The following is a 16,098-nucleotide window of genomic DNA, read 5'->3' as shown; positions in this document are numbered from 1 at the left end:
TTCTGTATTTCTCTCATTGTTTTTCATTATTATTGGCTCCACGGGATAGATACAATGCGCGCTCGACTGTGATGTTATTACCCTGATGGCACTGTTGAATCTATTTCCAAGCTATGCGCCGGCGCTGCACCCGTAAACACTCTGTAAGCCCAAGGGTCTACTCTCCTATCTTGTTTTGATGATTCTAAACATAATTGATTGTGTTTTTGAATACTAATCAATTTGCTTTGAAGTGTTGTGTTTGAGATAGGATTGATCATTGAAGAAACCAACACACAACATGGTCATGCTTGGAGATATCCCATACAAGAGTCAAAGGAGCTAAGTGAAGCTCACCTCATCTCTCAAGCAAGCATACACAAGATGGAAGATCAATTGAAGACCAAGACTAAAGAGAAGTTGAAAGCTACATAGGTATCATTGTACATCCTTTCTCTTTAGATTTCCAAGTCAAGGCAAAGTGTTTTCAAAATGTTTTTTCAAAGAACACTTAAGAACTTAAAATGGATTAGTGAATGGTTATGTGGTGGACCAACATGTTGGGACCCTCATAAACATTCCAAAATAACCATAGGAGTTGAGTTCCAAAAGCTAAAAATCAAATCAGCAATAAAAATCAAAATCTGTGGATTTTTAGGCTTCTCGGAACTCCGAGATTTTTTCTCGGAGCTCCGAGCTCGGAACTCCGAGAGTTCCCTCGGAACTCCGAGAAAAGGTCCAGTAGCATCTGGACATTTTCTCGGAACTCCGAGAAAATTTCTCGGAACTCCGAGAAATGGTCCAGTAGAAATTTTATTTCTTCTGGCCGTTGTCTCGGAACTCCGAGAATATTTCTCGGAACTCCGAGAATGGTTCTCGGAACTCCGAGAACCTCGCGACAGACTAAAAAATAGCCGTTGGGATTCAAATTAATTTTTGGTTTTTGATATTTCCACCCCCAAACGGTCATATTCTTTGGTGAGACTATTTATACAACATGTAGAGAAGTTTTTCACTCCCTCTTGATCTTTGAAAAACATCCTTAAGCATCAAAAACATTTGCAATCCATTTTAGCTTGAGTTTTTGTTTTTCATCCCAAACTTGTCTTTCACTTGTGAATCTTTTGAGTTTGGATATAGTAGTGCTTTCACTTGCAAATCACCATCTTTGAAGAGCAATCAAGGGTCTACAAAGAGCATCAAGCTTTCAAGAAGAAGCCAAGCTATTCTCTTTCAAATCTTGTATAGGTGGCTAGGGCATTCCTTTTTTTAATTCCCTAGAGAGCAACCGCTTAGAACTCGGCGGAGAAGGAGAGTCTTTGTAAAGGTGTAAGGGCATCCTTGTTTAATATCCCTTGGAATTGTAACCGCCTCGGAGCCGGGCATCGTGGAGGTCTCCAATAGTGGAATCCCTCAAGTGCGACCTTGAGTAGAGTGGAGTAGGCCGTTGGCCGAACCACTATATATCGGTGTGTCATTTCTCACTCTTGCATTTCCATTATTGTTTTGGTTTGGCATTTCACTTTGTTCTTTCAATTATATTTGCACTAACCAAATATTTAATTAAGTGAAGAAAAATTCCAATTAGGGTTTATAGATAATTTTCAAAAGGCCTAATATTGAGTTAAATTCAATTCACCCCCCCTCTTGAGTATTTCAATTGGTATCAGAGCCTCGTCTCTATTTTTTTTGAAAACCCTAACCGGTTTAGAGTAAAGATTCAAAAATGGCAAACTACCCTCAACATCATGAAGGTTATTCAAACACTAGGCCACCCTATTTTGATGGTACAAATTATGGTTTTTGGAAAATTAAAATGAAAATCTTTTTAACTCAAGACTATCAAATGTGGAGAGCAATTAATAATGAATATATCCTACCCACAAGAAATTTAAATGATTGGACCGAAGCCGAACAACAAGCTTCGAATTATAATGCCAAAGCCATGAATTCTCTCATTTGTGCTCTATCTCCCGGAGAATTCAATAGAGTATCAAATTTGAATTCGGCTAAGGAAATTTGGGACACTCTAGAAGTCACCCATGAAGGAACCAATCAAGTTAAAGAATCTAAAATGAACCATCTTTTTCGGCAATACGAACTTTTTCAAATGACACCCGATGAAACAATTGCCGACATGTACACTAGATTCACCAATCTTGTAAATGGATTAAGGGGACTTGGAAAACAATTTTCCAATAGAGATTTAGTAACTAAAATTCTTAGATCCCTACCTTTGTCTTGGGAATCCAAAACCTCCGCAATCACCGAAGCCAAGGACATGAACACTTTGAACCTAGATGAACTTATAGGGTCCTTGATCACACATGAAATGATTTTCAAAACAAAAGCACCCGAAATCGAAACTAAAATCGAAAAAGGAAAAGGAATTGCTTTTGCTTGTAATCTAGGTGAAAGTGAAGATGCAAAGGAAGACATCGAGGATGAAGTAGCTCTCCTAACAAGAAGGATCAAATTCTTGCAAAGAAACATGGGAGGCATGAGAAATAGAAGGACCAATCCTCCATTCAAGAAGAAAGAAGAAGTTGGTGATGGATCTTCTCAACCCCGATGTTACGGTTGCAAGAAGCTTGGACACATTCGCCCGGATTGTCCACTCAACAATGAACCTACTTCAAACAACTGCTTCAAGAGAAGAGAAGGCAAGAAAGGAATGTCCGCCACATGGGATGAGGAGATTGAAAGCGAAGGCGAACAAAATGATGGGGAAGATTGCCTATTAGCAAGAAATGTGTGCTTCATGGCCTCAACAAACGACAACAATGAGGTAAACACTTTAAATGATGTCATTATCTTACAAGAAGTTTTAGATTCCTTACAAAGTGCAAATGATGAACTTGAAATTCAATTTGATAAAATTGCATCACTTGAAAATTCTCTTGCTAACATGACAAAAGAATTTGGTTGGTTAAAAAAGGATCATGAATTCTTAGATGATGAAAATGAAAAATGCAAAGTAGAGATTCATGAGCTAAATGCTACCATTAAGACTTTGAATGAAAATCGACAAAATCTTTCTATTGAAAATAACAAACTAAAGCATGAAAACGGTAAACTATCTTTTGAATATGATGAACTCAAGAAACTCTTTGAAAAATTTGAAAATAGTTCATTAAAATTGGATAAACTTGTAAATCTTCAAAGAATGTCAAGTGACAAAAGTGGACTTGGACATAGATGGAATACCACAATATCTAACTATAAAAACAAACTTGAAAAGACTTCCTCTAGTAGTACCAAAACTTGCTTTTATTGTGGATTGTTAGGTCATTATAAAGTTGCTTGCTTACATGCTAAACAAGATAAGATCAAATTGAACTCTAAAGTGAAAACAAATGAACATAGCAAGATTAGGAAGATTTGGGTACCTAAGGGATCTCACTTGCCTATTCCTATGTAGGTATGCCTTAAAAGCCACAACAAGAGGAACACATGGTACCTTGATAGTGGATGCTCTAGACACATGACTGGAGACCTCACTCAATTCGCATCACTATCACTCAAGGATGGTGGAGAAGTTACCTTTGGAGATGACAAGAAAGGAAAAGTCAAAGGTGAAGGCACCATAGGTAACTCTACCTCTCCCATACATGATGTACTCTTTGTTGATGGCTTGTCCCATAATCTTATTAGCATTAGTCAATTATGTGATAATGGTTTTGAAGTTGTCTTCAATCCCGATAAATGCATTGTTAAAAATAAGATAAATGGAGAAGTCAAATTCATAGGTTTAAGAGACAATAACATTTACACAATCGGATTAGATGATCTTAGACTTCAAAATGTAACTTGTCTAAATGCCATAAGTGAGGATTCTTGGCTATGGCATAGGAGGTTGGGTCATGCCGGAATGGATCTCATTTCGACCCTCTCCTCAAAAGAAAGTGTTAGAGGATTGCCTAAGTTCAAATTCATCAAGGATCACATTTGTAGAACTTGTCAATTAGGAAAACAATTGAAAAGCTCTTTTGCACCTAAAAATATGATTTCAACTTCCTACCCCTTGGAGCTACTTCATATGGATCTTTTTGGACCAATGAAGACTAGTAGCCTAGGTGGAAAGAGGTACGTGTTTGTAGTTGTTGATGACTACTCACGATTCACATGGGTCATATTTCTAGGACATAAAGATGAAACTTATGAAAACTTTCTTACATTGTGCAATCAAATTCAAAATGAAAAAGGTATTGCCATCTCCCACATTAGAAGTGATCATGGAACTGAATTTGAAAATGTACATTTTGACACTTATTGTAATGAACATGGCATAAAACATAATTTTTCCGCACCTAGAACACCTCAACAAAATGGAGTAGTAGAAAGAAAGAATCGAACTCTCCAAGAAATGGCTAGAACTATGTTGCATGAAAATGATCTCCCTAGATATTTTTGGGCGGAAGCGGTTAGCACCGCTTGCTATATCATAAACAGGGTATATCTAAGGCCAATTTCTAAGAAAACACCTTATGAGCTTTGGAAAAACTTGAAACCAAATATAAGCAACTTTAGAGTGTTTGGATGTAAATGCTTTATTTTAAACATCAAAGATAATCTACACAAATTTGATAGGAAATCGGATGATGGAATATTCTTAGGGTATTCTTCTCATAGCAAGGCATATAGAGTATTTAATAGGAGAACCCTAGTAGTAGAAGAATCCATGCATGTGACATTTGATGAAAGAGAGCCAACACCACAAGAAATGCCACATGATGAGGATGAACCCATTGAACATCTTTTTCCAAAATTGAGTGCTCCTCCTCATGCATCAACAAGTCATACATTACCTAGTGAGGAAGTAGAAAATGAAAATGATGACTCATTGCCTAGGGATAGGAGAACATTGGTAGATCATCCTGAATCCCAAATTTTAGGTGATGCCACATTGCCAGTAAGAACTAGATCATACTATCGTAGTGTGAGTAACAATTTGGCGTTCCTATCCGAATTAGAACCAAAATCCATCAAGGAAGCTGAAAAGGATGAATATTGGTTGATGGCCATGCAAGAAGAGCTAAGTCAATTTGAAAGGAACAAAGTGTGGAGGCTAGTACCTAGACCTAGTGATCATCCAGTCATTGGCACGAGATGGGTGTATAGAAATAAATTGGATGAAAATGGAATTATCACTAGGAATAAAGCTAGGCTTGTAGCCCAAGGGTACAATCAGGAGGAAGGGATAGATTATGATGAGACATTTGCTCCTGTTGCCCGTATGGAGGCTATTAGGATACTTTTGGCATATGCATCTCATAAAGGATTTAAACTATATCAAATGGATGTCAAAAGTGCCTTCCTAAATGGCTATATCCAAGAGGAAGTGTATGTTGAGCAACCTCCTGGTTTTGAAGACTTCAAACATCCAAATCATGTCTTCAGGCTTGATAAAGCTTTATATGGATTAAAGCAAGCTCCTAGAGCTTGGTATGAGAGGCTTTGCACTTTCTTAGTTGAAAAGGGATTCGAGATGGGAAAGGTGGATAAAACCTTATTTATCAAAAGAGAAAATCATGATATCCTCCTTGTCCAAATCTATGTGGATGATACCATCTGTGGCTCAACTAATCAAAAATTGTGTGATGAATTTGCAACCTTAATGAAAAATGAATTTGAAATGAGCATGATGGGAGAGTTAACCTACTTCTTAGGACTCCAAATTAAACAATACAAAAATGGAATATTTTTAAATCAAGAAAAATATACAAAGGAGTTATTAAAGAAGTATGGCATGGATAGCAGTAAGACATCAAGAATTCCCATGAGTACTACTGCTAAGCTAGAAAAAGATGAATTTGGCAAATCTGTGGATCAGAAATTGTATAGGGGTATGATAGGTAGTTTGCTCTATTTGACAGCCAGCAGACCAGACATTATGTTTACTGTCTGTCTCTGTGCTCGATTTCAATCGGATCCTAAAGAATCTCACCTATCGGCAGTTAAGAAGATCTTCAAGTACTTAAAAGGAACCCAAAGTCTAGGACTGTGGTATGAAAGATCATCTTCCTTCACTCTCATCGGATATTCAGATGCAGACTTTGCTGGATGTAGAGTAGATAGGAAAAGCACTAGTGGGACTTGCCAATTCTTGGGTAAATCACTTGTTTCATGGTTTAGCAAGAAGCAAAATTCAGTAGCTCTGTCCACAACAGAAGCAGAATATGTGGCAGCTGGAGCTTGCTGTGCTCAAGTCCTATGGATGAAAAGCACATTGATGGACTATGCAATCAAAATGGAAAATATTCTCATCCAATGTGACAATACTAGTGCTATAAGCTTAACAAAGAACCCCATACAACACTCAAGAACAAAACACATTGAGATTAGGCACCACTTCATCAGAGATCACTCACAAAAAGGGGATATTTGCTTAAAATATATCAACACTGAAGAACAATTAGCGGATATCTTTACAAAACCCCTTAGTGATGATAGAATTTGCTATATCCGAAGTGCCTTAAACATATGGAGTGCGGATCAAATCAAAGAAATTGCCAAATAAATACTTTGTGCCTTTAACCAGCTTATCTATATAGTATTTATATATATAATCTTTGTTTGGTAGTATCTGCATGAATGAGATGTCAAATTTTTAATCTTAAAAATCACTCAATTGATATTCTTAGCCTTCTTAGTTTTTCTAAGTTGGAGAGGTATCTTCACTTTAATTAAAATACCTAACATCTTGACATATGTCAACATCTCGATCATGAACAGGTATATGTGCATTACTTGGTTATATAATTTTATACCATAAGCATTGATTCAGGGGGAGTTATCCACTCCTATTTTTTTTTACACCCTTTCTGTCGATGACAAAAGGGGGAGAAGTTTGAAATTGATTATCTATTCAATTGACTATATGCACCACTTGCTTATAACTTGTATCATTTATATGTGTGCATATATTGAGGGGGAGTTCTAGTATTCACTTGCCTACTATGTCACTCCACACACACCTCATAATCAATTTTGTTTGTCATCATCAAAAAGGGGGAGATTGTAAGCCCAAGGGTCTACTCTCCTATCTTGTTTTGATGATTCTAAACATAATTGATTGTGTTTTTGAATACTAATCAATTTGCTTTGAAGTGTTGTGTTTGAGATAGGATTGATCATTGAAGAAACCAACACACAACATGGTCATGCTTAGAGATATCCCATACAAGAGTCAAAGGAGCTAAGTGAAGCTCACCTCATCTCTCAAGCAAGCATACACAAGATGGAAGATCAATTGAAGACCAAGACTAAAGAGAAGTTGAAAGCTACATAGGTATCATTGTACATCCTTTCTCTTTAGATTTCCAAGTCAAGGCAAAGTGTTTTCAAAATGTTTTTTCAAAGAACACTTAAGAACTTAAAATGGATTAGTGAATGGTTATGTGGTGGACCAACATGTTGGGACCCTCATAAACATTCCAAAATAACCATAGGAGTTGAGTTCCAAAAGCTAAAAATCAAATCAGCAATAAAAATCAAAATCTGTGGATTTTTAGGCTTCTCGGAACTCCGAGATTTTTTCTCGGAGCTCCGAGCTCGGAACTCCGAGAGTTCCCTCGGAACTCCGAGAAAAGGTCCAGTAGCATCTGGACATTTTCTCGGAACTCCGAGAAAATTTCTCGGAACTCCGAGAAATGGTCCAGTAGAAATTTTATTTCTTCTGGCCGTTGTCTCGGAACTCCGAGAATTCTCGGAACTCCGAGAATGGTTCTCGGAACTCCGAGAACCTCGCGACAGACTAAAAAATAGCCGTTGGGATTCAAATTAATTTTTAGTTTTTGATATTTCCACCCCCAAACGGTCATATTCTTTGGTGAGACTATTTATACAACATGTAGAGAAGTTTTTCACTCCCTCTTGATCTTTGAAAAACATCCTTAAGCATCAAAAACATTTGCAATCCATTTTAGCTTGAGTTTTTGTTTTTCATCCCAAACTTGCCTTTCACTTGTGAATATTTTGAGTTTGGATATAGTAGTGCTTTCACTTGCAAATCACCATCTTTGAAGAGCAATCAAGGGTCTACAAAGAGCATCAAGCTTTCAAGAAGAAGCCAAGCTATTCTCTTTCAAATCTTGTATAGGTGGCTAGGGCATTCCTTTTTTTAATTCCCTAGAGAGCAACCGCTTAGAACTCGGCGGAGAAGGAGAGTCTTTGTAAAGGTGTAAGGGCATCCTTGTTTAATATCCCTTGGAATTGTAACCGCCTCGGAGCCGGGCATCGTGGAGGTCTCCAATAGTGGAATCCCTCAAGTGCGACCTTGAGTAGAGTGGAGTAGGCCGTTGGCCGAACCACTATATATCGGTGTGTCATTTCTCACTCTTGCATTTCCATTATTGTTTTGGTTTGGCATTTCACTTTGTTCTTTCAATTATATTTGCACTAACCAAATATTTAATTAAGTGAAGAAAAATTCCAATTAGGGTTTATAGATAATTTTCAAAAGGCCTAATATTGAGTTAAATTCAATTCACCCCCCCTCTTGAGTATTTCACACTCGGTGCACTTGTGTTTACAGCAGCCGATGAGCAATAAAGCATATTATGTATAACACTCGGTGCACTTGAGTTATACATCTAAAGTATGGTTCATACGCATAGTACCCGATAGATTAAGTCCGGAGCCCTACTTTGTTTTATATATTATGTATATACTTACTGACTTAGTAAAATCCAACTAGGAAGTACCTGTGTTTATATATGTATACATTGCATTTATATAAGGGCGAATATGTGTTGCTTACACATGTGGAGCCTAGAGTTAGGAGCTTTGTCCCACTTGTAGACTAGGGTAGTTTATTTTACATGGCTACAGCACGGTCCTAGTATACTCACCAGTCTGTTTTGAGTCGACACTTCCTTGACTCCGTTAGATTAGAATTAGGGCTGGTGCCCCTGGTTAGGATATATGTACATGTATATATATCTATATATATATTGATTATATATATCAGGATTCTCCTCTTAGTTAGGGTTCCTTATTCAATTCGATCAGTTGTATCCTTTCATTATCTAGATTTAGATCTAGTCAGTGGCTTTTACTCGCCGTTACCTTGGCCATGATCTGTCATTCGGTCAGTTGGTTATAAGATTTGACCCGTTATCATGTATTCTCACCTATGACCAGTCCTTCATTTGATTACGTTTCTTTGGTAACCTCATTTCGTTTACCAATGATGAGCTTATCGTTTCATCATTATTCATACGCCTTTATGTTGAGTTTTAGGATTCCTTTATAGCGTCGTTATGCTGCTGAATTTTTCGCAGAATATGTTAAGCATGACCGCTATTCTTTTAGAATTAGTTAAACCATGAGTTTACCCTACTTTGATCTCCTTGTACAGCCGTTATGCTGTCAAATTTCATCTAGTCAAGGATAAACTATGAGCTTATTTTGTCATGATCCTTTGTTTATTCTTATTTATCCATTTTATGGATCGTTTGTCAGATTATGTTCATTATTGGATTAGTGGCCTGTATATGTTGCTTTCATGGCCACAGTCTATTTACTATCCTTAGATTGTATATCTATCATTTTGTTGTGTCATAAATTCAATTTGTGTATCTATTATTTATTAAGGTATATGCTTGTCTGTATACCTGTTTCGTCTTGAGATCTGGCTGATAGCTCGTCCGTTGTCTTTGTGGCCATGGTCTATAATTTTTTATCATGGTGATCGTATAGTTGTTGGTATTCATCACTAGATTTAGATCCGGTCTATGATCTACTTTTGTCATTTTGTAGCCGTGGTCTACCCTATTTGATCTGCTGACCATCTTTGATCATTGGTGGAAAATTCTGTGTCACCTATTGTATCCTTCCCATATGATTGATCGTTAAATTTATCCTTGTCATTTATTTATACTAAGTTATCTTCATTTTCTAATAATCTTATCCTATCTCTATGTTAGGTTTAACCATGTCAAATAACGTATTTAAGGATTGGATTAGTGAGGCTATCAAAGCTCTCCCGCGTGAGTATGAGAGGAGCATGGTTGATCGATTTATAAGCACATTCAATCATTTGAGTGTGTCCGATGTGAATTGGAAATTTCTCCAAGCAGCTGCAAAACTTTGGGATTGGACCCTTCACGTTTTTCGATTTGGTCCTTTCGAATTTTGTCCAATCTTTGAAGATTGGTGCGCCTTGTTAGAGATTCCACCTGAAGGACTCTGGATTCGACCTTTAAGCATGGACTCCTCTAATTCCCTCTTCTGTGAGCTGTTCAAAAATGATATTGTTGATGCTCTACCTTATTTCAAGGGCACATATGTGAAAATTTATGATCTCATTAAACTCTTTTCCAAGAACATTGATCCTGCTAACTCCCGTTTTAAGAATTGTCGGCGTAATGCCGTAATCTTTGGAGTTCTTGCACGTCATGTCATTCGCGGAGACTCCCGTGTTGCCCCCGTTGGCTCTGCTTGGTGTAGTAGACCAAATTAATGAAGGGAGGAACCCTATTCCTACTATGCTGACAGAAACTTTTTCTGGACTAGATCGTATTGACCATCAAAAGGTTCAAAATAGTTTCTATGGCTGTGTCAAATTGTTATACGTATGGCTTTGTGAAAAACTCACTATCCTCCAGCCAAAAAGCCATGACAAGTACACCCTGAAAAATTTCCCGTCCTGGCAACCAATGGCCAACCAACCGCAATCCATTGTTGAGTGATGTAATTGGTTACAGCACGTGGAAAGAAGTCAGTTTTGTTGTGTGAGTCATTCTTGCTTACAAGTTATCACTAGCACTTACCCATATCAATTTGTGTACCTCATGGGTTTAGAAAAGTCAACCTTTTATGCACCAACCCGTTCGCTTCATTAGATCACGGGATATCCATGTTCTCCCGGAACTGTAACACCTCCTTCTTGTGAAAAATTATCTCCTGATCTCATTCAGTCCATTGTAGCTGCTTGGAGAAATAAGGTCGTGGAAAAGAGGTTTGCCTTAACATCTAAGGTCCGGCGTGGGGAGTTACGAGGAAAGGTCGCAGGCAAAAGAGCTTGGATTGCAGAGCTTTGAGGATCTTCCGCATGAGATTATCATTTCTTTATTGTTTTCATTTGTTGTACTTGAATATAATCAGAGTCAAAGATTGTAAATTTGATTTCATTATAGATGAAAATTTAAAGAAAGGAATTTTACTTGACACATGTTATAGACAGTCAGCGATTCATAGTTTCATCATTCTAAATGTAATCAATCGCTGGCGTTGTAACCTGTCAAAAAGGATGTTTGTTTTTCTTTTCTCTCTATTGGTGTAAACTATCTTATTTCATTTGTCAATCATTTAATCTAGTTTGTTAACTTCCAATCAGGATTCTAAAAGATAGCAACCATCGCTCAGAAAAGGACTCCCAAGCTAAGCCCACCTGGTCTAGACCTACCTCAGTATCTAGACTTGTTCGTCATTTCGATTCTCCTGTGTCGTCTACAATACCTTCACCTTCTTCACCAGAGTCGTCAGGTTCTTTTGAAGTGAACCAAATGGCTGACCCTACTGATATTTTGTTGAGTATGCAAGAAATGATGAAAAACCTCACTCGAGACATGGCAAGAGTGAAAGAGGAGATGGCACACATAAAGACTCAAATAAGCGATAAGGCTTCTGCATCTAGAGGTCCAATACTTCCACCTCCTCGTGCTACATCTCCAGAAATGCATATACATGTTCCCACCTTTTGAGGTTGATTTAGACGAAGAACAGTACGCTGCTGAGTATTGTGCTACAAGGATTGATAGAGAAAAGGAGATGTTTGAAAAGTTTGAAACAGAAATGTCTGAGAAGTTTAGCAAGATGGCTCACGAGATGGAACAGATGAAAGTCCAAGGGCCTAAGAAATTTGATGTCTCTGAGCTAATAATGTCTTCGACAGTCTCTTTGCCGCCTAACTTTAAAGCTCATGATTATGATAAATATGATGGAACCGGATGTCCGCGCAATCACATGAGGTGGTTTATCATTTTATCACAGCAGTATGGTCTGAGCCGCGAGCAAATGGCCCAGTTATTTCCGATTTTCTTGATAGGAATTGCGAATAAGTGGTTCTTAAGGCTGAAACTAGAAGAGGTGAGAACCCCGGAAGATATTTATGAGAAACTGATAGAGCAGTTCTCGATGGAGGAAGGTATTGAGGTCACAAAAAGATACCTAAAACAGCTGAAGCAAGGTCCTCAGGAGACTTTCACCTACTTTATCAGGCGTTGGAGACGTAAGTCTGCTCAACTAAGCCAGAGAATATCTAAATCAGATCAGATAAAACTAGTTCTGAAGAGTTTGTCTCCTCAGTATTTTCATTTCTTGACACTGCAGCATTATCCGAGCTTTGATCATCTCATCAAGACAGGTACTCAGACAGAGGATGCCATAGCAAAAGGCTTGAGAGCCAAGGTTTCTTCTAAAATTCGTGAAGGTAAAAGGCCTGTAATCCAGCCCAAGAAGGTTCATGCTGTCAGTTACACCAGGCCTGTGGCCAGAGTTGTTACAGAAGCTGCAAGGGCACCAAGGAGAGGTACCTTTGACAGAAAGTTTGATCCCCTTCCGTATCCTATAACAATGATACTCAAGAGGCTGATGAAAGATAGCTTCCCGCTCCCGGATATTAAACCTCCACCCAATCCCTTACCAACATTCTGGAGGATGGATCAATACTGTGAATATCACAGAGGTCCGGGGCACTTGACTGAGAACTGTTTGGCCTTGAAGCATGCAATTCATAATATGATTGACAAGGATGAGCTTGCAGTTGAAAGACCAAACGTTACTCAGAACCCGTTTCCTAACCATCATGCTATGCCTCCTCCTACCACCAATGCCATCTTTACTGATGAACCTTTGCTCGATCCATCAACTCTCATTTGTGCCATAACCACAGAAAAAACCTATGTGATGAAGTTTGACGAAGGGGAGTTGGAAGCAATAAAAAAGAAGCAACCTTATGTAATCTCGTTTGACGACGATGAATTGGCTGAATCGTCTTCGTCTCAGTCTTGCGTATTTCAGACTGATAATACAGAAAGGACAAGGAAAACTCCGTATGTCCTAAGGGCTGAGGACTTTGAAGAAAAAGACAGTAGAGAGCCGTATGTTGTCCGAATGGAAGAAGACGAGCTACTGTTGTTAGATGACCATTGTGATGAGATGCGTCATATGACCCGAGGCGGACGTGTATTCAAACCTCCAGAGCTGAGTGTAGAAAATCCGGCAGAGGTTGCACGAAACGCAGAAAACCAGAGGCAGAATAAGGTCAGCGCAGATGAAGAAGAGGAGAACTTACTGAAGCAGCTGAAAAAGACTCAGGCTAATATTTCAGTATGGGGTTTACTCATGGCCTCATCCAAGCACAGAAAGTTAGTCCTTCGAGAGCTTAACTCAGCACAAGTCTCTATCGATGCTACTCCTGATGAGTTGGTGAGCTTGGTCGCCATGACAAGAGCGTCTAAAGTCCTATCTTTCACAGATGAAGATCTGCTTCCTGAGGGCCAAGACCACACCAAATCTCTGAAAATCACAGTTGTTTGTAATAAGAAGAAGGTACCAGAGGTGTTGGTTGACAACGGCTCTGCTTTGAATGTTTGCCCGCTAAGTACTGCGACAACCCTTAGATTTGGTCCTGAAGACTTTATCCCATCTGAGCAGGGTATTCTAGCGTACGATGACACTCGCAGAGATGTAATCGGAACTCTGGTCACTGAGATACAGATCGGAAGAGAAGACTTCAAAATAGAGTTCCAGGTTTTAGATATTAAAGCCTCATTTCTGTTGTTACTTGGCCACCCGTGGTTGCACAAGTTCGGGGTTGTTCCATCCTCTCTCCATCAAAAGCTGAAGTTTCTTCACAAAAATAGAATGATAACTGTAAGGGGAGACCCAGACCTTGAAATAGGGCTTATTACTCAGGATTTGACTGTGGGAAAGGCCGATGATATAAGTCTGACTGGGTTTTCACTAGAAGTGACTGCCATCACCTTTGAGGAAGCTATGAATGAGGAAATTTGTTTCCTAACCAGCACAAATTTGAATGTCATCGGGATGATTCGCCGACAGGGGCACATACCAGGTGCTGGATTAGGTAAATATCATCAGGGTTTGACTGAGTTTCTAGTGTTTAAAGCATTTAATGGTCTATTTGGGCTAGGGTACAAACCTAAAAAGAAAGAAGTTAAAGAAATAAAACAGTTGATGCTAAAATGGGCAGAATGTTGCCGAAGAGGGTTAGAATTACCAATGGCGCCGATCGATCTGATAATGAATGGCCGATTCCGGAAAGAGGGTGCAGACTTTCCCTTCTGTGGCTTCGCTGAGACATGGCTTGATGATAGTACAAGACAGAGGTTGCCAGGCTTTGAGATTTTCTTTGATCTCGAATTAGAAGATGAGCCGACAAGTGTGCAGATCACAGAGATTGAGTCAGAAACTGATTGGACAGAACGCATAGAGCGGAGCCTTCTGAGTTCGTTGTTTGATCGATCAGAATGCTTTGATTCTGAACCCCACTCACCTAATCACCTCGGCAGAGGAACTGCTGACTAACTGGACCTCTCAGGTCCTACCTCAGGTTACTTTTCAGTACAGTCGTGTCCCTTCAGAAGAGTCAGTCGTCCGTAAGTATGTGTCAGTCTCAGAGTCTGATTCGGAGTCTGTTTATTCTAACAATTCTTTTAATGCAGGTACTATAAAGGTTGAGTCTCCAGAGGTCGGTGGCGATTCTGATTCTTCTAGTGGGATCGAATCTGATGTTGTTTCTATCGTTGAGTCAGATATTCTTTCAATACATAGTTCAGAGTCAGTTGACGATGGTGTCAACATATTTGTCGAGTCTGTAAATGTGTTTCAAGAGTCTATTGTAAAACCCGATGTGGGTATCATTTGATGTACTTGATTCAACATTCAACGAAATAAAAGATTCTTCTTTTGTGTACATTCCTGCTTCAACTTTTGTTTCTAATGTTTCTGCTTCAGAATCTGATAATCGTAATAATAACAATCGAGACTCCCCTCTGATGAGGATGCTGACGACACTCCTCCTGAAATCAGACACATGATTCAACAGGAGGAGACTCGCCGAGCAAAACCACTCGAAGAGAAAATTGAGACTCTGAATATTGGTGACGAAACCTTGATTCGGGAGATTCGAATTGGCAAAATTTTATCTCCTGAAGAACGCGATGAATTAATCACCTTACTTAAAGAGTTCAAGCAAGTTTTTGCTTGGTCATACGATGACATGCCAGGATTAAGTGAGGAAATTGTTCAGCATCGCTTACCCTTAATCCCTGGTATTAAGCCAAAGAAGCAAAAGCTCCGAAAACTCAAAACTGAATGGGAGCTGAAGGTTTACGAAGAAGTTAAGAAGCTGTTAGAAGTAAAATTTATTCAAGATGTTGAATATCCAGAATGGCTTGCGAACATTGTACCGGCGCCCAAAAAGGACGGAAAAGTTCGAATGTGTATCGATTTTCGAGACCTGAACAAGGCAAGTCATAAGGATGACTTTCCTCTTCCAAACATTGATCTCTTGGTAGATAATACAGTTGGACATGCTCTTCTATCCTTTATGGATGGGTTTTCATGCTACAATCAGATTAAGATGGCGCCTGAAGCCATGATGAAAACAACGTTCATTACTCAGTGGGGTACTTACTGCTACAGTGATGTCGTTTGGTCTGAAAAATGCTGGTGTTACATATCAGAGGGCTGCTACAACTCTTCTTCACAATATGATCTATAAAGAGGTCGAAGTCTATGTCGATGGCATGATTGTAAAAGGCAAGACTCGACCTGAGCACACTGTTGCCCTGAGAAAGTTCTTTGAGCGGATCAGAAAATATCAGCTTCGCTTAAATCCGAGTAAGTGTGTATTTGGTGTTACATCAGGAAAGCTCTTAGGGTTTATGGTCAGCGAAAGAGGGATCGAAGTGGACCCACAAAAGATCAAGGCGATCCAAGAAACGCAGCCGTCTAAGACAGAAAAGCAGATCTGAGGTTTCCTTGGAAAAGTTCAGTATCTAAGAAGGTTCATATCTCATTTGACGATGATGTCTGAACCCATTTTCAAGCTTCTGAAGAAGAATTCCTCAAAGAAATGGAATGAAG

At 38.9% G+C, this 16,098-nt stretch overlaps 1 protein-coding gene across 1 annotated transcript; it reads left to right on the top strand.

Annotated features, from left to right (window-relative positions):
- The first annotated feature begins 11,670 nt into the window (after positions 1-11,670).
- On the top strand, positions 11,671-15,047 carry LOC143865837 (uncharacterized). Its single transcript, XM_077375937.1, has 4 exons — positions 11,671-13,248; positions 13,345-14,455; positions 14,673-14,864; positions 14,965-15,047. The coding sequence occupies exons 1-4, from the start codon at positions 11,671-11,673 to the stop codon at positions 15,045-15,047; spliced, it is 2,964 nt and encodes a 987-aa protein (XP_077232052.1).
- Positions 15,048-16,098: the final 1,051 nt, after the last annotated feature.

This window comes from Tasmannia lanceolata, unplaced genomic scaffold, assembly GCF_043159265.1.
Source record: "Tasmannia lanceolata isolate RefF3 unplaced genomic scaffold, GAP_Taslan_0.1 ptg000113l, whole genome shotgun sequence".
NCBI lineage: Eukaryota > Viridiplantae > Streptophyta > Magnoliopsida > Canellales > Winteraceae > Tasmannia > Tasmannia lanceolata.
This window is presented reverse-complemented; position numbering and strand designations above follow the sequence as displayed.